The sequence below is a fragment of the Triturus cristatus genome, chromosome 4_1, assembly GCF_964204655.1.
Source record: "Triturus cristatus chromosome 4_1, aTriCri1.1, whole genome shotgun sequence".
Classification (NCBI taxonomy): domain Eukaryota; kingdom Metazoa; phylum Chordata; class Amphibia; order Caudata; family Salamandridae; genus Triturus; species Triturus cristatus.
This window is the reverse complement of record NC_140585.1, coordinates 297606204-297631415: the sequence shown is the minus strand read 5'-3', so window position 1 is coordinate 297631415 and position 25212 is coordinate 297606204. Positions and strand designations below refer to the sequence as shown.

The following is a 25212-nucleotide window of genomic DNA, read 5'->3' as shown; positions in this document are numbered from 1 at the left end:
GTCTATCTTGGATTGAACCCTAGCTTGCTGAGCTCTGATCCCTGGCTGTGATTTCCCCGGTCAGAAGTGGGCAGTGTATGCACCAGGTGATGTATTTAGTTGTATGGTTCTTTGATAATTTGAGGTGCTTTCTTTGTGGTGTGGGAGGTGCACATCCAGAGTACTCCTCTGCTATATATATATGTATATCTTTCTGATCTCTTGCAGGACGTCCAGTATATCTTATCTTATATCAGATATTGCTTGTTTATTAATCAGTATAATTATTGATTCATGCCATTTAGATTATAGTTTGCTCAGTTATTGATTCATGCCTTTAGATTATAAGTTTGCTACATATCTTTGAATCTTGTGCATTTGGCATCTGAGATAGCCTTTGTTTAGAGAGCATTATGTAATAAACCCCAAGCCTTATTCTAAAAGAGCGAGAGTCCCTACATTTTATTTTACTTGTTCAGTTAAAAGTGTTTGAGTGGCCTACCGTTCATTAATACATGTGTGTGTTACTTTACCTATATTTGGGTTTATTTTCTTGCCTTGCCGAGAGGAAGTGCTGTTCAAAGTGTATTTTTAAAGGTGCAGTGGCATATTTGCCTCCCAGGTGGGAGTGCAAGGGTTGGGTGTGGCTTATTGGTCAGAAGCCACATCCATTAAACCCTGACTTCCAAAGATATACTGCTACTAATGGCATCACTTTCGTGAATACCCGAGGAGCGATGGCAAGGCCAAAAGGGAGCACAACTAACTGAAAATACTCCTGGCCTTCGGTGAACGACATGTAAAGCTTGTGGGCCTGAAGGACGGGGATGTGGAAATAGGCATCCTGCAGGTCCAGCGCTATCATCCAGTGTATAGGGTCAAAAACAGGCAAAACCTGGCCAAAAAGAGCATCTTGAACTTGACTTTTAGCACAAGGGCATTGAAAGCATGAAGGCAGAAAATGAGACGTAGGCCCCCATCCTTTTTTGGGAGAAGGAAGTATTGGGAATAACAACCACAACCAATGGCATCGGTACACTTTTATACGGATCTTTTAGCTAAAAGAGCTTGCACTTCTTGCTGCAAGAGAGACAGGTGGTCCTCAGTTAGCTGGTCTAGGGATGGTGGAAGTTGCAGTAGCGTTTTGAGAAATATTAAAGTGTAATCCCACTGAACAATTTGTAGGACCCATTTGTCCAAAGTAATCACCTGCCACCAAAGTTATCGCCTGCCTCCCAGTCAAAAAGTGTAGCATCCTGTTTTAGACACGGTGGCTGTGTGCCGTTAAGGGCATGATAAAGATGCTTGGGGTGGCGGCATCTGAGAGGGGAGAAGACTGCTGCATGCTATTCCTGTTGCCCTGTCATGTGGGTTCCGCGGCCATGAAAAGGCTGAGGTGATTGTTGCATCTGCTGGGGCTGTTGGTGAAACTGAAAGCCCCCACCATAGCCACGGTGGGGCAGAAAGGCCCAGGGAGCACATTGTAGCCCTGCTATCTTTGAAGTTCTCCAGAGCTGAGTCTGCTTTATTCCCCAAAAGTCAGAACACCAAGCAGCTGACCTGAACATCTCCTGAAAAGCCAGTGGACCGTATCCAGGCCAGCCTGTGAACAGCCACACTGGTGCCAAAAGCTCTGCAAGGGAGTGGGTGGTATCCAGTCTGCAAAAGATGGTGAGCTTGGTTGCATCACAATCATCTTGCATGGCCTAGGAAAGTATGGCCTGGGATTCTTATGGGACTATAGGCCACTACTGTTGTGCCTTTTGGGACTCTGTGGCTTAAGCGGCAGCTTGCTTTCACTAAGCGAAGGGCCAAACTTTTAGAGGAAAAAAACCCTACTGACTTAAGTCTCCATCCTCTTCGATTCCTTGTCAGGGGATACTGGTCGGAAACAGGTTTGGGTTACTCTACAGGCCAAAGCCTGCAGCAGAAGGCTTTCAAGAGTGGGGTATTGGGTGAGGAAAGCTAAGTCACCTGGAGCAGAGCGATGGTGTCTGGCAAAGACTGGTGGGCCTGAGATGGGTTTGGCCCAGGTAGCTAAGAGAGTATTAGTAAAAGCCTTTTTGAATGGGAGCAGGGGCTCAGAACTCGACAGGCTAGGTTGCAGCACCTCCGTCAGAATATTGGTTTTAACTTCCTGTGTGAGAAGTTGAAGATCAAGAACCTCTGCTGCCCCTCGCATAACCTAAGCAAATGAGGCTTTCTCTTCCGTGGCAGACCCTTTGGGAGGGGAGGGAGACTAGTTCAGTATCTGGAGAGGTATCCTGACCACTGGCATCTTGGAGGTCTTTATACCAGTCATCTAGATGCGGCTGGGCAACCTCATCCCTAGCTTCATAGCCCCTATCGGAGTCTGTGCTGAATAACTCATAAAGGATATGAGCCCTTCCGGAATGTAGAGGCACAGTGCTGGAATACGAAGGGTGGTAAAGAGGTTGTGGCTCAGATAAAGGAGTGCGCACCACTGGTCGAAATGGCATTGGACAGCTCTATGGGTTGTCATTTGTTCAGAGTTGTTAGCACTGGCATCAGCAGATCTTACTCCGGTGTAGATTGTGATGCTGGGGATGTAACTGGATCCAGAAGGCCCAACTGGCACCGAGGGCAGACCCGCTGCCAGAAGCCCAGTTGGAAGGTCTCTCGACTAGACTTACGGCCCGCAGGAGCACAAGAGGGAGCTGATAACATGCCAAAAAGCTGCAGCATGGCTTTGTGGAAGTTCTTGATTTGCTGTGATGTAGCAGTCTGCCCCGGAAGATCTGGTTGCTGTGGAACAAGGGTTAGAATAGACTCTGAAGTAGAGCTACTTTGGGAACTTGACCTGCAAGCACAATGACGCCCTCGCGCCATCTAGGAGATCGAGAGTGGTGGGATGGACAGAGTTCCACCTGGACTTCTTGGGCTTCTTCTTGGATTTGCCTGAAAAAATAGATCATGAAGATGACCCATCGCGTCAGCAACCTCTAGACGGGGCCTACATTTAGACCCAGAACGAACCCCGTTTTGCATGGCTTCACCACGAAGAGCTTCGGTTCTTGGGCTCAAATAGCCTTGGAGTGCATCAGGGAACCAATCACTGCAGGTCTTTTAATCGTATTTCGACCACAGGTAAGTCACATGTAGGTCAGTCACAGACATTTGTTTATGTCATTTCCTACAGGGTTTAAACCCTGTAGGTTTGGAAGGTGACATTTTTCTTCCACACTGTTTTTTAATAGAAATGTTGTACAAGTGTTTCAATGAGACAAAGGGTAGATCCGGATCCGCATCTATTGGTGCTGAAAGAAAAGTATTTATGTCTGCGAGCATGGGTGGTGTCTATATGGGTCAGCACACGTCACATCTAGCCTGAAACAACAGATGTGGAGCCGCTGGTGTCACCTCCTGGCATACAGGAGTAATGCTGAAGATTTTCTGAATCCAATCTGACCCATAGTGGAGTATTCAAAAGGTAAGAAATCTGTGTTTGGAAGTCTCTATCAAAAATATCAAATCACCCTCTTGCGGTCTTGGAGACACTCTTGACTGTGCTGCTGGGAAAGCTGGAGCCATAAAATGCATATGGTTCTCAAATTGTATTAAAAACTCTGGACATGTTGTATTCAATGGCGGGGATGCGGAAGTCGAGATCTGGACCCCCACTGCATTAAAGTCGAGATTTCCTGCATTCACACTGAAGATCTGTGGGAGAAACTCAGGGGTATGATATTGATCTATGTGTTGTCCATCTCTGTGGAGAAATGGTACAATGCTGAGTGAACTACCATCGGTGTGTGATCTGATGTTGATTCATGTTTCGATGTCAAGTGAGGTTAGTCATTCAAGATTGCGAGACTGACTCAGTGACCATTTCTGACAAGAAACACGTTGCAATTGCCCTGTGTTCAACATTGGTACAGTCAACATTGACCGGGAAAGTCAGAAATGGCAATGATTTCCATGATATTCTCTCTTTCTAGATCTCTGAGGTAGTCTACTGGGGATAGAAGTGAAGGACATAGTAAAAGGCCTTACCTGGCCTTCTTGTTATGCTTCTTTTACTCTTCTTTGCACTCGAGGCCTTCAATTTTGCTCAAAAGCAGAGACCTTCTGTGCCTCAAGGGACCTATTGGACATATTTTTACAAAATTCACATTCTTTAGATGAACTCAAGGATGGTAGCAGACCACATACACTAAGCGTGGGTCATTCCCAGTCTTTGTTACCCGTTAGGAGGAACACTTCACAAATAGTGATGGTTCTAGAATGGGAATTAAATACACCTTAAAAGATATGAAAATCGGAGTGAACAGCTTCATCAACTAAAAAGTGTGTGTGAAACCTGAAATAATTTGAAACCTGAGCGAGAAGTCTCTCACATCAGGGTGATAAAAAGCCCTACCAAAGTTCAAGCTCACAAAATTCGAGAAAAAGATGGTACTGTAAGGTAACTACCAGGACAAGGTATTTTAAGAAATGGAAGTGTGTAGTTCACTTATAGTGCTGCCTGTCTGGGTGCTTTTGTCTCAATGTTTCTAGGGGTTCTGTAAGCAACAAGGCAAGCGCTTTACAACAGTCTTCCTTTATGTAGAATTTTTCTTTTATTTGGATCCCAAACACTTCAAAGTCATTAAGGAAACTTCTCGTTGCCTAGGCTACGATGTGATTATTTTAATGTAATCATGCTAGAGGTACACTTTCATTTATGTGAAATTCAAGTGCCCAAGGAAACCACACATGCAGATGGCAATATTCAAACATTTATATATATAAATGAAGAAAATGCAGAAATAATCTTTGCAGTGGAATCAGACAATAGGATTTACCCAATTATGAATTATGCCTGACCATCCGACCATTTAGAACAGTGGTGTCTTCCTTTTCTGGTAAAGGGTGGCCACACCAATCCCCACCAGCTACAGGAATGCACACAAGAGCCACCTCAGGCAGTTAGTGTTTCTTGCCAAAGATGCAAAAGATAAGAGACTTATCACCTTTCTTAAGTCCTCTCAGTTGTTAGCAGACAATGCAAAGGAATAATGCTTTGTGCTAAACAACTCCTTGTAAAAGAGGCATTACAGCAAAAAAAAAAAAAAACAGAAATGAGAAACAGAAGGCACAATAATACACTCAAAGAGACCAATAAACAACAGATTCTGACTTTCCAGGATATCAACCTCTGACAAACTCACATCAGCAACTCATTTGCACCAAGTCACATTTCTCAGATAGCTACGATGTCCTCAATATAGTGGGCTTACCTCTCGCTTGGACCTCTGGGACGAGCGTTCCAAGACATCATCGCTGGAGAGGTCAGAGTCCTCAGAAAAGCTTAAGTGCCGGCGTAGCTGCAGATCTAAGAGCAGAGAAAAATGAAAACCTCAAAACAAATTTAAATTAGACACAAAAGCCATAAGCATCAGTTTCAATTATCATGTTGCCTACTGAGGATTATGATTGAGTATGTCTGTGACAGTCATCACCTTGCCAGCAGCATTCACCCATCATTGATGGTCTTCAATAGTGTAGCAAGAGTGCTATGGTCTAAAACAAGCAAAGGAAATGTTCCCTACTGGCACATAATGAGAAGCAAAATTCATCCATAGTTGGCATAAAGAGAACTCTTCACACCCCATCACCAATGCATCTGTTGCATTAATGATGTTGTCTGCCTGCTTCTCATGACTTCTCCTTAAGGGGTGCGCTTGTGAATAGCCTCTCAAACATGTGGACAGTCGTATCGATCTATGATTCCAGCAAAGATGGGCCCTTTGACAAAGCAGTCTCTAGGAGCCTGCATCACAGAGCTATATTGCGTATTCCTGAAGGCAGAAGTCTCTTTGGTATTCAGCATCACCTTTACACTTTGGCTACAGCAAGCGTACACATGAGGCAGAGGTGGATGAAGTACATGCAGAAGCTATGGGCTACCTATTTTGGTGATTAGTGCAGCAAGGTGCCCACCTCTATATTTTCTTCTATAGGTGAAATCACAGGACCTGAAGCACTGGATCAAACCCGGATCCTGGGCAGGACCCGGAACTCAACACACAAAACCGTGGATCTGGAAGGGGTGGGAAGATGACTGCCAGTAAACTGGTGTTCATAAGTTTACGCCACAGTTCGTGTACAGATAGCCATTGCCAGTGCAGCATGGTGCAGTCCTCTACTCTCTAAACAGCTCATTTAAGAAACTCAGCTTATGGTCATTCAATTTTAACATTTGGATTTGTCCATTCTCTTACATTTGCCTATGCTAATAGTACACATGTATTTTTTTTAAAGGCAACTTGTCTGCAGTGCATTTGGGTTTCTAAACTAGTCAAATAGCCTGCAACCAACATATCTGAGTGCACGTGTGCTCATGTAGATTAAGTTCCCTTTCAGCGTGTCTGCATCCAAAGCAAACTTTGTAATAATCTAGTGAATATGAGGCCACAAGGACTGGAGGAAGGCAATCATATCAGCTCCAAGTTACCAACCCAAATGAGCCATATTTTTTTTATCTACCAATATATCGCCAATTATATTTGCCTTTAATCAGAAAGATAACTGGGAATCTTGGCAAGTTCACATTTTTGCACGAGATGCTGCAGAGCACAAATTATAAAGACTGCACCATGGCTACTTTCAAATACGAGTAAGGTATGTTGATATGGTATGGAAGATGTAATCCTATGCGCATTAGGGAGATAGCAAACCATTCACAAATCCATAAAGCAGCACTGTGGCAGGAAAACAAGTAGCAGCAGAGGGGTATGTTTTTATTTTACGCACTAGTTGTGGTGTATTTTTAATGGCCTAATGGATGGCTCGTCACTATTCTTAGGGTTGTGTGAACATAGCATTCTTCGTTGGACACTGATTGCTGCAAGGTGCATACCTATTTTGAAATTTGTACGTTACTAATACCAGGTTATGCTCTAAATAGGACTGCTGCGATCTTTACTTCAATGTGATATTTATATCTGCAAAATCTGCTCTTATCCAATTAACATTGTTGAGCTAATCATCTTCTGACCCAAAACCAGAAGGATTGGCAAGTGACACTGCTCAAGTCTTTGAAACTTTGTTGAGGAGTTCTCATGTGTATTGTCATTCGCTACAAAGATGATGCATGATTCAATTAAGTCCAGAAGAGCGGAGGCTTTCCTGACTGATTGGTGAGTGATTATATGGAAATGGGAAAATTTGTGTTTTACAGACAACACTGTGTCCTCGTGATTTTATTGTCTCCAGCACTGTTCCCGTGGCTTGAAGACCACTATTTCTCCACACTGATGTGGAGATGAACAAGTTACTTAAGTTCGTCAATACTCTTTCTGGCGGATATTCTAACTGCACTTTCCTCACCTTTTGAATTTCACCAAACACTACACTAGATCTGGAAGCTTTTCCAGCAATTGCTCCCACATCTCTGAAGTGAGGGCATGCAAGTGTACATAGGTGTCATCCTTGCACGCTGACACCTATATAACGATAAAGCATTCTGCACCATAAGATGCAGAGCATTAGTACAGATGAATAAGAGGTAGTGCACAGTCTAACTCTGAAGCTTATTAAATCTAGACATCCATAGAGCAAGCGGAGGATAGGTTGTGAGGAATTAGTGGTTTGATAGAACCTTCAGCAGAAAGAGCATTAGCACAGGTAAGTGATGTTTTCTTCGAATATATGCTTCTAACCACAGATTTCTCACTTTTTTGGTAACATATACCAAAGCAATACATACCACTGCAGCATAACAAAAGGCACAGAGGGAACCTATTTGTAAGCTCTTTCCAGAAATGCATAACAACGGTTGACTTAAAAAGGGAGGACTGATCAGGCAAACATAGACAATCCCAGAGGGCCTAGAAATAAAATTTAAAAGTGTCCACTGCAGGCAGGACAAAAACTAGCATACCAAAATGATCAGGTTGTAACAGATGGACCAGATGCCAGTCGCACCAGATTGCAAACTTTGCCCTACGCCCAGAGAAAATAGGCTGCATGGATGGGCGGAGAGCCGCCAAGTTGACATCGATAACATTTACAGCCACTCAACTGGTTCCACTCAATCTCCAAGCCTATCAACTGGTTCAGCTTAATCTCCAAGTATAAAGTAATAGATTGTGGAGAAGCTGATGACACACCCTGCCCTGTTTCTCCCACAGGGGAAGGCAAGATGGAGTACAAATGCTCAGCCTCAGCTGCTCGGAGTACCATAGTCTCAAAGCCCAGTCCAGGGCCATCAGGATGATCTAAGCCCAGTTTCTTCAGATTTCTTCCGAACTTGTCAAAGTAGTGATATACGTGAGAACGCATAGAAGAAATCGGAAGATGGAATGCATGACCCAGTGAGACTTAAGTTTGAACTCTAGAACACAAGAGGCTCACAGTGAGTGTTCTCAGCCAAGACATGCCAATCTGTGTGAAACAGCTGTAAACTACCTCTGTGTACGGACAGCCACCTCATGGTGGGCTAGATGGCATCTGCTAAGCTCGTCCACTCCAGCATTCAGGGATCCTTCTAGAAGGTTTACAGTCGGTATAATCCCCTGAAGATCTACTGCCACAGTCCGAGAGCTTCCTGTCACAGAACCCTCGAACCTATAAGGTTGTTTTACCAACACATTGTGTTGTCCATCAGAACTTGAACAGGGCTGCCCTTGATGGAAGGCAGAAAGCTGTTAGAGCAAACTGGATGGCACATAGCTCCACAACACAGAACAGAAGAACAAGTTACTTACCTTCGGTAACGCTTTTTCTGGTGGATACAGTATCTGCCTGTGGATTCCTCACCTTGTGAATATCCCCTGCGCCAGCATTCCACGGAACGTTTTCCCCCAGCTCTCTACGCCGACGTGGACGACGTCATAATGCATCGGCTCCGCTCGCGACTCCGTATGACGTCACCGGAGCCATAAGAGAGCCACGTCGGCGTGATGATGTCAGTTCTACCCATTTTTTCCGTGCCCCCGAGGCGCACAGGTGGACCAACGACAGATCCAAAGCATACACAGTATACAATATACAATCAAATATACATAGTACATAAACAAAAGGAAAGCTAAATAAAACAAGCATTTCCTACCAATGTACCAGAAAGTATAACAACATCTCAAGCAAGACAACTTTTAAGGTATACAAAGGTGGACAACGGGGAGGCGGGTGGGCCAGTGAGGAATCCACAGGCAGATACTGTATCCACCAGAAAAAGCGTTACCGAAGGTAAGTAACTTGTTCTTCTGATGGATACATCTGCCAGTGGATTCCTCACCTTGTGAATAGATTCCCACAGCAGTCCGCACTCCCGGAGGAGGGTGTCCACCTTCCTATACCAGAAAGTCTTGCAAGACAGAGCGCGCCAAGTGGCCCTCCCTCCTCATCTCAGAGTCCAAGCAATAATGCTTTGCGAAAGTATGGAGGGAGGCCCAAGTCGCGGCTTTACAAATATCTGCCACAGGAACACCCCTGGCCAAAGCAGATGTAGACGATTTAGCTCTAGTTGAATGAGCCCTAATACCCTCAGGAGAAACCTTACCAGCCAGGGCATAGCAGATCTTGATGGCAAGGATGATCCATCTCGATAAAGTGCGCTTGTGCACCGCTCTTCCTTTAGAATGACCAACATAACCCACGAAGAGCTGATCGTCCAGACGAAAGTCCTTTGTTCTGACCAAATAAAGGCTCACAGCTCTCTTTGGGTCCAGGCAATGAAGTCTTTCCTCCTCTTTGGAGGGATGAGGAGGTGGATAAAAAACAGGGAGAGTAATAGACTGCCCCAAATGGAACGGAGTAACTACTTTAGGTAGGAAAGCAGCCCTGGTCCTGAGAACCATCCTTTCAGCATGTAGTGTTAGAAAAGGGGGTTTAGAACTAAGAGCTTGAAGCTCACTCACCCTCCTTGCCGAGGTTATGGCTACAAGAAAGACCGTCTTAAAGAACAACAGCCTCAAAGGACAACTATGAAGAGGCTCAAACGGAGTCCCCATCAGAAAAGTTAAGACAAGATTAAGGTCCCACTGTGGCATTACAAAAGGAGTAGGTGGAAACTTGTTTGTAAGGCCTTTGATAAACCTTAGTACAATCGGAGATTTAAATAATGACGGTTGATCAGGAAGACATAGAAAAGCCGATAAGGCCGATAGATAGCCCTTGACCGTGGCCACAGCACAGCCCTGCTGAGCCAAGGAAAGAGCAAACTGGAGCACATCAGAAAGATGGGCTTTTAAAGGGTCAATGGATCTCTCTCCACACCATTTTACAAACTTGGACCACCTGTAGGAGTAAATGGACTTGGTGGAGTGTCGCCTGGCCGATAAAATAACATCCACCACATCAGGCGAGAGAGAGAAGGAATTCAGGTTGCCCCGTTCAATCTCCAGGCATGAAGGTGTAAGCTCTGGAGGTGGGGGTGTAGAACCTGCCCCTCCGACTGCGAGAGGAGGTCTGCCCTCAGAGGGAGACGGAGCGGAGGGCACGAGGAGAGGTGGAGAAGATCTGTGTACCACACCCTTCTTGGCCAATCCGGGGCGATCAATATGACTTGGGCCCGGTCTTGGCGAATCTTCATCAGAACCCGAGGAATCAAGGGTATGAGAGGAAAGGCGTAAAGGAGTTGTGAGCCCCATATAAACTGAAACGCGTCCCCCAACGCCCCCTGCATCGGAAACTGGAGACTGCAGAATGACGGGCGTTCTCGCGGGTGGCGAACAGTTCCACCCGAGGTGTCCCCCACGTCCGAAAGACGTGACGAACCACCTCTGGATGGAGCCTCCACTCGTGGTCGGCGGAGTACTGCCGACTGAGACTGTCCGCACGTACGTTCAGCACCCCGGCCAGATGATTTGCCATCAGACAAATCTGATGGTCCTGAGCCCAGGACCAAAGACGCAGGGCCTCTCTACAGAGACAATGCGACCCCACTCCTCCCTGCTTGTTGACATACCACATCGCGGTAGTGTTGTCCGTCAGGACTTGAACAGACTGACCGCGAAGGGAAGGGAGGAAGGCCTTGAGTGCCAAACGAATCGCCCGCAATTCCAGAAGGTTGATGTGTAGAAACCTTTCCTCTGGAGACCAAAGACCCTTGATCTCCAGATCCCCCAGATGAGCACCCCACCCTAAGGTGGAGGCATCCTTTATCACCGTGGCCACCGATGAAGGTAGATGGAAGGGCTTTCCTTGAGACAGATTGCTCTCCACGCTCCACCAAGATAGATCCGCTGCAGCTTCTCTGGAGATCCTGATCGACTCCCTGAGATCTCCGTTGTGCTGATACCACTGCCTGCGGAGGCACCACTGGAGCGCCCTCATGTACCAGCGTGCATGATTGACCAACAGAATGCAGGAGGCGAACAGACTGAGCAGGCGAAGGACCTTCAGAACTGGAACAACCGCTCCATTGTGGAATAAAGGGACCATCTCCTGTATGTCGAGAATTCTTTGAGGAGGAGGAAATGCTCGACACATAGTAGTGTCCAGTACCGCCCCTATGAACAGGTTGCGTTGAGAGGGCACCAGGTGAGATTTGGGCACATTGATCGAAAAACCCAAGTTGAATAACAGCTGAGATGTTACCTGCAGATGATGCTGCACCATCTCTGGGGACTCTGCCTTCAGAAGCCAGTCGTCCAGGTAGGGGAAAACCGGAATCCCCTACCTCCTGAGATGGGCTGCCACCACTGCCATCACCTTCGTGAAGACTTGAGGTGCGGTAGTAAGACCAAACGGGAGGACCGCAAACTGGTAATGTTGCGACCCAACCGTAAAACGGAGATACTTCCTGTGCGACTTCAGGACTGGGACATGGAAGTACGCGTCCTGCAAGTCGATCGACACCATCCAGTCTCCTTGCTGCAACGCTTGAAGAACCTGCGCAAGGGTCAGCATCTTGAATTTCTCCAGTTTCAGGTAAAAATTCAAGACTCTGAGGTCCAGTATCGGACGCAATCTGCCGTCCTTCTTGGGAATCAGGAAATACCGGGAGTAGCATCCCTGACCCCTTTCCTGCTCCGGAACCACCTCTATCGCACCCTTTTGAAGCAAAGCTAGTACCTCCTTCTGCAGAAGTCGTAGATGGTCTTCTGAGCAGGAACCCTTGCAAGGAGGGTAAGGGGGAGGAAACTCCCGAAAGGGAAGGGCGTACCCAGTCTCCACGAGGTTTAAAACCCAAAGGTCGGTTGAAACAGATTTCCAACCTCGCAGAAAATGGGACACCCTACCCCCCCACAGGTCTTACATGATCTAGGATGCGGGATCTAGGGCTGCTTCCCTGAAGCTTCACTGGGAGCAGAGGAGGCAGAAGATGAAGATGGGTTGCGGCCAGAACCTCTCCGACCTCTTTGTCTCCCTCTATAGGATCTATAGAGGGGATTCTGCTGCTGCTGTTGCGGCTGCTGCTGAGGCTGCCTGAAGGAGCGAAATTAAGACCTCCCAAAACCTCTGAATTTCTTAAGCCCAAATCCTTTAGCAGGAGCCTGCATACCTAAAGATTTTGCCGTCACCCTGCTCTCTTTAAATCTCTGCAAGGCGGAATCAGTCTTTCACCAAAAAGTCTGTCCGTCAAAAGGCGAATCCACCAATGTGGCCTGAACGTCCGTAGAGAAGCCAGACGAACGAAACCACGCTTGCCTTCTGGTGGCTATAGATGACCCCATTATCCTTGCCACCGAATCAGCCGTATCAAGCCCCGACTGAATCAACTGTCTTGCAGCAGCCTGAGTGTCTGTGACCACTTCCAAAAAGGACGCCTTATCACCTTCTGGCAACTTAGGGGCTAAAGATTTCATTGAGTCCATAAGAGCATGAACATAGCGCCCTAGTAAGCAGGTGGCATTAGTGGACTTAAGCGCCATGCTCCCCGAAGAAAAGGTCTTTTTAGCCGCCTGATCCGCCTTCTTAGACTCCCTATACGCAGGAGTCTGAGGAAAAGCTCCTGAAGCATGCTTCGAGCACGACGCCTGTACCACCAGACTTTCTGGAGAAGGGTGGGAAGAAAGAAAACATGGATCCCCAGGAGCCACCCTATATCTTCTTGCCACCTGCCTGGAGACTGCCGGCGAAGAGAGTGGCTTACGCCAGACATCCATAACTGGCTCCAAAACAGCCTCATTAAAAGGCAGCAAAGGCTCACTGGTCGAAGTAGGCGAATGTAACACCTCCGTCAGAAGGTTAGGTTTATACTCAGCAGAGGGCAACTGCAAGTCCAGCAACTCTGCGGCCTTCTTTATTACAAGATGGTAAGGAGCCAGTTCCTGCGGTGGAGAGGACCTAGTGGAAGAATGCTCCCACTCCTGAGTCGTATCGAGACCACTAGCCTCTTGAATCCACTCAAAGTCATCAGAAGAAGTATCCACCTCACCTTCTTCCACCTCCTCCCTATAACGCTCCTCTTCCAAGACCCTCTGGGCCTCTCTCCTTGAGCGGATCCGAGGAACCGGCACCGGCGGCGCCGTACGTGGAGTCGGTGGAACCGAACGAGGAGCCAGAGGTGTTAGAGTCGGCGGCGCCGGAGTCGACGGCGCCGGACGCGGAGCCGAGGGAGTCGGCAACGGTGTCGAGGAAGGCTCCGAAGAAGGCCGATCCAATCGAAGCCGAGATGGATCCCCAGACGGCGACAGAAACTGCCACAAAGGCGCCATCGGCAGAAAGGGCATTAACGGGGCCTGAGCATAATGCTCTCAGAGTGTATGCCATAGGACCCACAGGACCAGTAGGTGCGCCGGATGGGAAGGCAGCCCGTTGGAAAATCCCATACATAGCGTTTAAAAAATGCATTGAATCCACACCCGGAGTTGGGAACTGCGGATAAGGGAATAATCCCGGATCTAGCTGAGGAGTACCTGGTACCGGCGCCGCAGTGTCCTCAACAGGCGCCGCAGGATCATCCGGCTCTGGAGAAGGCTCTTTTGCTTGTTCTTGCTCGGCCTCAGAAGCCGAAGACTCCACTGGAACCGGTGACTGCGCTGGTGACTGCGCCAGGGACTGCGCCGGGGACCGCTTCGGCGAAGGAGATCTCTCTGGAGACTTAGATGGAGAAGGAGACACATCCTTACTTCGACGTCGAGGCGAAGTTGATCTCGACGCCTTGCTCTTCGAAGACCGGCGCCGAGAGGAATGCTTCTTTTTCTTATGATATTTCTTCGACTTCGAAGAATGCGAAGTCGACGACTCCGGTCTTGATCTCTCCTTCTTCCTACCTCTCTTCTCCTTCTTAGCCTTGGCCATGAAGAGGTTCGCCTCCCTTTCCTTCAAGGCCTTGGGATTCATCCTTCTGCAGCTGGAACAATCCTCCACGTCGTGGTCAGAAGAAAGGCACCACAAACAATCTTCATGGGGGTCTGTCATTGACATGTGGCCCCCACATTCCCTACAATGTTTGAAACCCGACTTCCTAGTCGAAGATATGACAAATTTTTCCAACAGTAACACACTAAACGACTACAAAGTAGCAGGAGAGTGCTGGAAAACCGTTGCGCGTCGACCGCGCGGTAAAAAGGGAACTGAAGTCATCACGCCGACGTGGCTCTCTTATGGCTCCGGTGACGTCATACGGAGTTGCGAGCGGAGCCGATGCATTACGACGTCATCCATGTCACCGTAGAGAGCTGGGGAAAAAAGTTCCGTGGAATGCTGGCGCAGGGGATATTCACAAGGTGAGGAATCCATTGGCAGATGTATCCATCAGAATCTTTTGTTCCAACATAGACCAGAGACCTCTGATCTCCAACTTTGGAGAGAGGATGTAGCCTTACGGCTAGAGCGGTCGACCTTGAAGCTGGAGGAAACGGGTTCGAGTCTTGGCAAGAACGCTCAACCTCCTGTGATTCTGGGCAAATCACTTAATCTCCCCGTGCCTAACAAAAATGAATGTGTCCATCTGTAACGAAACTGGTGCTCATGTAAAGCGCTCTGATACCCGATGTCTCGGGTCTAGTTCACGCTATATAAAACTCTACACCAAAAAAAAAAAAAAAACCTCATGCAGGTGGCCTTCCCAGCCCAGAGCCAATACGTTCGGCACCATTGTGAGCTCTGGGTGAGGTAGTGAAAACTGCTATCTACGAGCAAGATTGGCCTTTTTTAACCACCATTAAACGTCTCTGGCACTTTCATCTGACATATGGATGTTGTCCTTGAGGCACCCCCACTGCTGAGCCCACTGAAGGCAAAGGTTTATCTGGAGAGCCTGCATGTGACAATGTGCATGGGACACCACTAGAATACACAAAACCAGGAGACCAAGAAGCCTCCCAGCCTTCTGCACAGGAAACCACAACTGAATTCAAAATATTGTGAACATTTCCTGACAGTTTCAGGACCACTGTATGGCTGGGAAGGCTCTGAATGCCATGTACACAACTACCCCTATAAAGGGAATCCTCAGCAACAGCATTTCAGGCCGCTGAAGGAAAAACCTACAGACAAAAGCAGCAAGCCTTTGTGAATACCAAAAGGCTGATATAAGCCCAAAGGGCAGAACAGCAAATTGAAAGTGTTCATTCCCTACAAAGAAATGTGCGGTAACGCCTATGGAACTGCAGGACAGGAAAATGAAAGTATGCGTCCTGCAAGTCTAAATACACACTCTAGTCCACCGGGCCCAGAGTCGCTAGAACTTGGGCAGAGGTTAGCCTTTTGAATTTTTACTTACAAAGGAATGCTTTTGGGAATTTAAGGTCCAAAATGTATCCTTTTTGAGTGGCAGCAAAAAGGTATGCCTCTCTCTTCCTCAGGCCTTTTTCCGTTGCCTGTTTGACCAGTTGCAGCAAAGTCAGGAGGTACCAGGGGAACAAAAGACGTGAAAGGTCCTCAAAAACCTGGAGGACCTATCGGTCCAAGGCATTTATGCACCAGTTGGTTAAGTGAAAACGCATTCTGCCCTCACTGGCCAGAAGTGATTCCAAAAGGGGGGGGAAGAGTGCGGGGGAGAGGAGGGCATCAGAACAGCCTGGCTATGGCGGTGGAAAGGGAAGACTATGGCAAGGACTGGCTATATTGCTGTTGATTCTATCCTCTACTGCCACCACACAATCCTTGAAGACCCGAACAGAATGGGAGATCTGCGTTTAGCAATAAGCCAGACCAAGGGAGTAAACACTAAACTTCTGGAATTGCTGGTAAAACTGGCAGGTCAGAGCCAGCAAGTCTCAGGAGTGAGCTGATACACAGCTATCTTTGAACCATTCTTCAGCTGAATCCATCTATCTCCCAAAACATCCTGGTGCTATCTATGGGCATGTCCACTAGGGATGACTTCATATCACGAGAGAACCCTGATACATGCTTTCAGGTGCGACAGCAACTGACCACATTAGTGACGACACTAGTGCCAATAGCGTAGCAAACACAGTCTGTAAAGTCCAGATTACCCCGAACATATACTTGGCGGCATCCGGCCCATCAGGTATTGTCTGGGTTAAAGTGTTCCAAAACTCCTCGACAGAGATGGCAAGATCTAGCTTGCCATATCTCTGAGAGTATATCTGCATAGCAGAGAGACTTTATTCAAAAAGCGTAAGGCTAAGATGTCCCTTGTACTAAGTGTGTCAATGTATTTAGATTCTCTATCAGGCAGAGAAGTAGGAGAGTCATTTGGTTTACTTTGCTGGTAGTAGTTTGCACCATAAAACTATCTTGTGAGGGATGCAGAGTGAACAAGACTGGATCACCAGCAGCAGGCCTGCCGAGATTCGTTATGGGGTGACTTAAAGGCAGTACAGAGAAGGCCACAGCTAAAGCATCTGTCAGGGTTACATTGAAAGGAGTTAATAAGGATTCTCAAGACACAGCTTCAAGTTTTAAAATCTGCCAGCATTTTAGCCTTTGTTTCTTTAGTAGGAAGTTTAAGTCAAGACTAGAACCCCTCCTGTCTTGCATACAACCACAGCAAAGAAAATACATTTATCTGTATGGAGGTCTTGCTAAAATCAATCATCAACAGAGTGGGCACAAGTTGTCATCCCCTTTATCATCTCCAAGAGTTTTCTAAATTTCTTGTACATCTTAATTGGAGCCGAATAAGATATTGGCATCAAGGCAAAGGCACTGCCAGAGTATTCTCATGCACCACTGGCTAAGCTTTGGAACTCTCAGAGAGACATCTGGAATCTAGACAAACTCTGCTCCAGATCTGAGACTGGTGTTGGAGCTGGATTTGGAACCAGCAGGAATCGGTGCCAGCACAGTGGGGACTAATGTGGCCTTTGTCAATGGAGTGAAAGCACAGCCTGGTGTTTGAGAAGTATCCTCAGGTGGAAATCCCACTGAAGCGCCGGTGGATTCGTAGTGCCCAAAGGCGCACCAGGGAACCCAAACTTTTCCAGTTGATTTGCAACATTGCATTCTTGAAGGTCTCTACCTGCTGTGAAGTCACAGATGGCCTGGTAAACTGGAGTGGGAGTGACGGGAGAGACCTCCCATCTGGTCTTTCTGTGTTTTGACTGAGACTTGCCCATGAACTTTGACTTACCCAAGGATGGATATCAGGTTCGGGAATGGGAGAGGGATTTGTTTGCGACCTGGAGCAGAACCAGGCTGGCGAATTGGAGCATGATCAGCCTCGCTGGTTATGCTTGGCGACGTAAAGCTTAACATCCACTATCTCATGTCCTTTAGATGCATTAGGGAGCCCTTGTTGCATGACTGTGAAATGTGCTTGGATCCAAGACATCAGAGATAGATGTTGTATGGATCCATGACCGAAATCTGTTTTCTGCAGGTATGGCATGGCTTGAAGACTGCAGTTCCAAGGGGAGACATCCCTAGCACACACTCTTTAGATGATAAAAAAAATTATAATTTGGACCACTGACAAATTATGGGAGTGAACTCTGAATCCGCATTGAAAGGCACAGAATAAAAGGAACTGAAGTCTCTGCGCAGGTGTGGCGCCTATATAAGGCTCTGTGCTGTTACTTTTTGGAGGCATTAGGAAGCTGCTGCAGAGTACGATGGCGTCATCTACCAGCGTTATGGAGCAATTTCTGTTATAGCTTACTGATCCAGCCTGGTCTTAAGGGAATTCAAATAGTGAGAAATCTGCGTTTTGAAGTATCCATCAGAACCAGATGTTGAGAAAGGTCAATTGTTGCCCTCAAGTCCTGTTGACCATTCAGTTTAGTGTCAGCCTTAGGTAGCAAATCATCAAGGAACAGCAGATTAAAATTCCTTTGCAAAGAAGGAAGGAGCTACCACTGCCATGCACTTTGGGAGTGCAGGGGAACTTGTGTCAAGTCAAAAGTAAGGACTCTGTAGTGGTAGAAATACTTGCCAATTTGGAATCTTAGGAAGCATCTGTGTTTCAAACAGATGGAAACATGTTGCGTCCTACAATAGCCCACATGTAATCCACTTAATTAAGATGAGGCGATGTCTGATGAAACTCCAATAGCTCAATCGCCCACCCTGCACACACACACATTGACCTCCTGGCTTGATCTTGGCAGATCCAGAATTGCCCAAATTTCTCCCTTTGGGATTTTCTTTGCTACAAGCAAATAGTGGAATAACATGCCCTTGTCCATGTGCTGTTTTGCAAAAGCCAATTACATTAATTTCTATTAAGATTTCTACTTCCTGAACCAGCTAGTCTACGAGAAGCACTTTTGATAACGTGGCAACCCCTCAAATCTGATTTTATATCCCTTCTGTACAATATCTAGAAACCATCTGCACTCGCAATCTCTGCCAGTCCGGAAGATGGTTGGAAATTCTCCCTCCCAACGTGGCATGGGACGATGGCGATAAGATGAAAACACTGTGTGAGGTCATGAAGTCTTATCAGCTGTGGCTGAGGACACTATTTACTAGATGATTTCTGGTGTTTATAGAAAGATTTCTACTGCTGTTTTTGCAGCAGCTATATTCACTAGTAGCGTGTACAAACCTGTTGGTCTTTCCAGTCCAATTTTGAAAACTACCTCCTTTTCTCCAAGGGCACATACTGGAGCATTTTGGCTCCAATTTCTATATTTTGAATCTCACCATCTTTCTGCAATCCAAATAAGTCTCTTAGACATATTTCCTGGTCAGCTTGTGGTGTCCAAGAAGACAGTTGCAGACAACAGGTGTGCATCATTGAGGACCAGTTGATAGATCACTGATGCACTTTTGATGCTGTCTGCAATTATCATACCATCCCTTCACGATCTCTTGACATCTTCCTTTTTTTCTTAAATTAGGTAGTTAACTTGCTAACCAATGGAATTCTCTATGATGAGGTCCTGGCAACCTAATAGCATGGTTGGTACTAGGAGCCTTTTATTTCTTTTTTTTTCAGATGCCAGCAATAGAGAGACATGTGCCTGGTTCTCCCTTAGGAATTTAGTATCAATATCGGCAGCCTTAAATTGTTCTTACTTCCCCTATTCTCTTTTTTAATAGGTCATACTAAAAATAGTGCTAGAAAGGAGTCCATGATGTGTTCTTGGAGGTCTGCAGAGACAATATCTAAATAATGCCAACTTATAGCCCTGCTGGTAAACTTAATTAATAACAGTAACAGCATCCGCTGGTGGAACCTATGAATGAACTGAGATCCATGTATGAGGAGAAAGAGCTCAAGTAACTGAAGAGGAATCTATTGTCATTAATGTGGCATGTTAAAAGTGGTGTGCTGGGTCTAAATTCTCTAGGCCAGTGTTGCAAAAGAGATCTTTGGTGCTGCTTGTTCAGGGTGATTTTCTTCCCTTGTTCTCCCTCCCTATTGTTGTCTATTGTTGCCCTGCACCATGTGTGGTCTACACAAGGGCAGCCTTTCCAAGCATGATATTCCCTTGGTTGTTCCCTGTGTTCAGTAGTCATCATACCTTCATGGCTTTGCTTAATTGACTGGGTGGGGGATTGGGGGTTCTCTTCCCTTGGTGTTAGACCTGTCAGACTTAGGGTGTTCTTCCCCAAAAGCTTTGCCTTACTCCTCCTATTTGTTTTGCTAATCTAATTTTTTTGAGCCTTAGGACTTTGTGTGCTGCTAACCAGTGCTAACATGCTTGTGCTCACTCCTCTAAACTTGGTAACATTGGTTTACATCCAATTGGCATATTAAATTTACTTATAAGTCCCTAGTAAAGTGGTACTACATGTACCCAGGGCCTGTAAATTAAATGCTACTGGTGGGCCTGCAGCAGTGATTGTGCCACCCGTTCAAGTAGTTCTTTCAAACATGCCCCAGGTGTGCCATTGCAGCCTGTGTGCCCAGTTTTAATATGCCATGTCGACCTGGCAAAACAGACCTTTTGCTAGACAAACTTTCCTTTTCAATACATATAAGTCACATCTATGGTGGCACTTAAGTAGCTCATTGGGTAAAGTGCAGTGTATTTAAAACGTTGTACATGAACTTTTAAGTTTTAGATGTCCTGGTACTGAAAAACTCCTAAATTCATTTTTCATTACTGCATGGCCTATCTCTACCATAGGATAACCTTGATTTGGCATCTTGTTCTTCTTAGCGATTGATTTCCATAAAACCTTTCAAATTGCATATCTACTAATTGGATTTTGTCATTTTGGTCTCAAATAATTTATTTACTTTTAATCGGTTTTTCTAAATTGGTGTGGGATTTTTCTTGTGTTGTGTTTTTACATTATCACGGTTTGAATTGCTATAAGTTAAGCCTAACTGCTTTTATGCCAAGCTACCAGAGGGTTAAGCGCAGGTTAGTTTGGGGTTTGCTTACGTTTCACCCCAACATGAATTGTGGTTGCTGCTTGAGTAGGGTTCCAGACCCTCAACCAGTAACCCAATTTCCCACACTTGGCAATGCAGGCGAGTAAGGAGGTATATAAATAAGGACAGTCACTTTGACTGCTGGCATTACAGATTGTGGCTGTGCATTTTCCTGTATAAGTTTAGAGTTGGCAAATAAATAAAGGAACGGTGATGCCTTCTTGTGCAGGAATTAGTATAAACTCTTCTGGAAAAAGGTTCAGCGGTTGAGGGGCTTGACATATGGCTCTTTAGCCTGCTGTTAAAGAGGTGTGAAGTCTTGACATTAAAGACAAGAAAGGTGACCCCTAAACACAAATGAGGTACCCAAGTTGTCTACGTTGCACGACACTGGGAAACGGAAATAATGGCTCTTACAGGAGCAGAGGAGGGGGCCATCGGCCTGCTTCTCTTACTGGAACTATGTCTCTGTGCTTCCTACACTCTACTTTCTTGGATTTGAGGAAACCTCCCTTTCTGTCATCTCAGTCTCTTGCATGGCATCTCTTCAAAAATCTAAAGATCATTAACGGTATGGGAGTATAGAAAGAAAACCATACACATGATGTAGATAGACTTTTTCAACACCTTTCACCATAGCAACAATATTCTGTCTAGAAGAGCAGGCACTGTGACTAAAAGAAAAAGTGAGGAGAGAAAGACATAAGTAGAAACATGCAAAATACTGCAATGCCCAGAAGAAAACACTTAAATAAAAGCTTTTTGAAAAGGGAGTAGCCAAACGAGAAGCCAAAAAAACTGCCTGACAGACTCTTTGCTGCACACGATGGGATAGGGATGCTTTAAAATCGCTTAAATTTGCATGCAAAGTTTTTCACTTATGTACAATCTAAGTAAGAGAGATTCTATGCTTTTTTAAACCTTTTACTAGGGAGATGTATTCAGTCAAATATATGTTATTACGACTAGATTATACTTGAAGAAAATAACAGAAAATATTGCCTTCTACAGGCATGTTTTCCTCCAAGTTAAATTTTCATTTGGAAAATGTGTACAATTAAAGATGTGTCAAGTGAGAAATCTCAACATGGAGTACCATGGACAACCTAAATTACAATTTCTCCTATCCTTGGAGAATTTCATCAGAGGGATGCATGAAAATTTCATAAGCCAGAGGAACAAGGAATCTGCGCAGTCCATTTTAGAATGTAAAAGATCTTGACTTGCTTAGAGGATTCAAGTTCTGCAACCTAAAATTGCCAATGTGTTAAACCGTTTGAGTTTACATTCTCCATGATGGGTGGATTTTACAACAATTTTATTCCATCAAGAAGTGGATTTTACAAAAAGGGAATTCCAGGTTTTGGGAGCATCTGTATGTGGTTTGTTACCAAATGCTGCTTAGTTATTTCTGTATGAGTGCGTGTACAAACAAACAAAAATACTACATGGTCAATATTTCATAACACTCAGATACGACAAGTATAGCTCGTTCATAGATGACTTGAAATAAAGGCATAACAACTGAAAATAAGAGCCCACAAGAGTTGCACAGAGACCTATAAATTGTTACCTGGTGTTTTTCCCAATGCAGAAGTTTTGGCTTTTCCAGAGTCCACGGTTGTGCTGCTGGATGGAGTGCTGGGGCAGGATTGGTCATCGGCTTGCTGTTTTAGCTGCTGCTTTTTCTTCTTGTCCTTCTTGTATCCAGAAAAAACTGTTTTCCAGAGCGATCTGGGTTTTGTGGCTTCATCAGGAGTGGGAACCAACTTGTCAGACAATCTGCTGCTATCATTCTTTGATTTCTTTTCCTTTTTGTTCTTTCTGGGTGAAAAAAGAGAGGCTCTCTTTTTGCTCTTCCCAGTAGAACCCTCAGAGGAGGTGACTGATCCCTCAACAGGGGGCGAGAGAAACCGGTCATTGGCAAGTTCGTGCTTTAAAGTTGGGGCTTCCGATGCCTTAAAAACCCAAGATTTAGGGGAGTCAGAGAGCAGTTCCTTTGTCTTTATGGATCCTACAGAAGTCTTACCTGAGGGAGTTTGAGATACACTAGATGTCACGTGAGCTGAGGATGTTGCAGCAGCAAGCTCTAGTTCTTTCATCTTGCACAGTTGCACTGCTAAAGCATCCCGCAGAGCCTGGCTTTTCACAGACTTCTCCCGGGCTCTCATTCTCTCCTCTGCCAATTCCTTGGCTTCAGGAGACACAGTGGGTAACAACCTTTTTTTCTGGTGATTCCGATCCAGCGATTCCCCGTTCTCTTTAGGAAAATGTCCATGCAATCGCACAGGCCTACTGGTAGGAGGTGTGAAAAACTGCTCATTGAAACTAGAGTCCTCTGTCCTATCGTCATACGTATCCTCCACATCATCAGCAAAGGGGATCTCGTCGACACTCTCCACAAATGATTTCCGCAACTCTTCCCTCTGGAGTGGAGCAGGTTCTTTGGTGCCACTACTGGATTTCTGTGCAAGAAGTGGAGATACAGGGGAAAGCTTAGACTCCAAACTATCCTGCAGAGAAACTTTAGGAGCCTTTCTGCGCAGGGTGGCTGGTTCTTCATTTTGAGGGGGTGGTGGTGGAGGACTCGAAGGAGGAGTCAACATAGTGGAATCTGAAGTATTGAAACTCTCACTTGCCATGGTCCTGGTGTTGCAAGAGCTCCAGTTTAGCCCCAGCCCCGAGCTACTGGACAAATCTTTTTTCTCTCCATTTGAACTTCTCAGCTCTTTATCGGATGGGGACTTCAGTGTAAGAGGTGAAAGTTTCTCATCAACTAACTGACTCACATTGATTCTATGTGAGGCAGTCCGTGGCCTCACAGAAGCTACCCTGTGCTCTTCAAGAACACTTTCATCTTGGACACTTGGAGTAGAATTTGACCTTAAGGATGTCACATCAACTGATGTCACTGAAAAGCTTTTGCTCCTATCTACTGGGGTGAGTCCAAGGCTTCTTCTGATTTCTGCACTTTTCATCCAAAACTCCTCGATAAGGTCATTTCGCTTCAAGGCTTCCTCTGCTGAAGGGCTTGCAAGTCTATCGGGCTCACCAACCTGGCTAGTTATAGCAAGTTTGAGAAGAGGGGTTGAGGTTATGACTGGAGTGGGCTGCAAACACACTGGGGACTTATCAGTGGTATGAGCAGATAGATCAGTGGATGGCAAAGGTTGTGAACGGACAGGCCAGTGACCTGGAACAGGGCCAGCGGCTACAGGAGATGGCTGGGATGTGGTATCCACAGAGGCTGGTTGGGGTGCGGTGAGTACAGAGGAAGCTAATGGACTGGAAGATACAGGAAGTAATAATGGGCTGGTGGATACAGAGGGTGCTACATGGCTGATAGCATCAAGCGATGCTATGGGGCTGGTGCCTGCAGGGAATTGTAAGGGGCTGGTGACTACAGGGGGAGATAAGGGACTGGAGGCTTTAGGAGATACGAGACTAGAGGCGACAAAGGGAGCAAGCGGACTAGCTGCTTTGGGTGTGAAGAGGCTTGCTGTTACAGGGGATGTTAAGGGGCTGGTGTTTGCAGGAAAAGCTAAGGGGCTACCAGCTACAAGAAGAGGAGCTAAGGGGCTATCCTCCATAGGGGGAGCTACAGGGCTGGAGGCCACCATGGGAGGCAAAGTCCTGGACGCTACTGCGGGAGCTAAGGGGTTGGAGGATACAGTGGAAGCTAAGGGACTTATGGCTACAGGGGAAGCTAAGGGGCTGGTGGGGGTTACTATAGTGCTAGAGGTTGGGGTTGATTTAAACGGTCGTTGAGTGAAAGGTCTAGGTATTGTGGCATCTTCAAGTGACACGAGCCGGGATCTAATGGGGGAGAGGAGCGCTGAAGGACTTTTGACCTTTGGATCAGCAACGTGAGAATCCGGTGGAAGGAAAGGCTCAGGGAAAAAACGTTCCTCTGGAGACTTTACAAACTGGGAGAGTAAGACAGCATCCTTGATATCCTGGGCAGTCTGGAAAAAAAGAAAACAACATTCAAAAACAAGTAATGGAGTAAAACTAAAATGTCTTTCTCTTTACAACAACAATGGGTGTGGATGATTCCTGTCTGCAGTGGCACATTCAGTAAAAAACACAATAGGCTAGAATGTGATCCAGACTAATTACAATTGACTGAGATTGATTTAAGCATTCCATCTACTTTTTTCCCCGTTTTTCTCAGTGTGATATTCTGAGTGCAATAGATACCTAAATGTTGGTCCCTTTATATTCTGTGCCATAGGACTCAAATTGCACCCCTCTGATGAATCGAACAAGACTGAAGAGGAGATGTGGTCTAGCAGTGAGAGCTGGAAGCATGCCTACTGGAGTGGAGCCAAGGCTGATTTTCTAGTACAAGGAACATTACGGTTTTCCTACAAAGAATAATAAGCATTGGCAAAGGCAATAGGTCTCACCTACGAGTTGACAGCTATTGGCTTTGCCAATGGTTAGCCAAGCTTTACAGTAGTCACGCTGCTGTACAACGGGGCTAAAACCACTGGAAAAAAGTACTACACCGCGGCCAGTGTTGTCTGTGTCATATTACTTTTATGTTGCACCGGGGCAGGTGGAAATATGGAGGCAGGGAGTGCAACAGAGACAAA

At 46.0% G+C, this 25212-nt stretch overlaps 1 protein-coding gene across 32 annotated transcripts in view; it reads right to left on the bottom strand.

Annotated features, from left to right (window-relative positions):
• Positions 1-25212, bottom strand: part of MICAL3 (microtubule associated monooxygenase, calponin and LIM domain containing 3) — a 1875796-nt gene that overhangs the window by 333913 nt on the left and 1516671 nt on the right. For all 32 annotated transcript variants that reach the window (XM_085652129.1, XM_085652139.1, XM_085652136.1 and 29 more), the window contains 2 exons: positions 22188-24579; positions 5220-5314 (listed from right to left, as the gene is read on the bottom strand). In XM_085652129.1, coding sequence (XP_085508255.1) covers positions 5220-5314; positions 22188-24579 — 2487 coding nt within the window. The remainder of the gene's footprint in view (positions 1-5219; positions 5315-22187; positions 24580-25212) is intronic.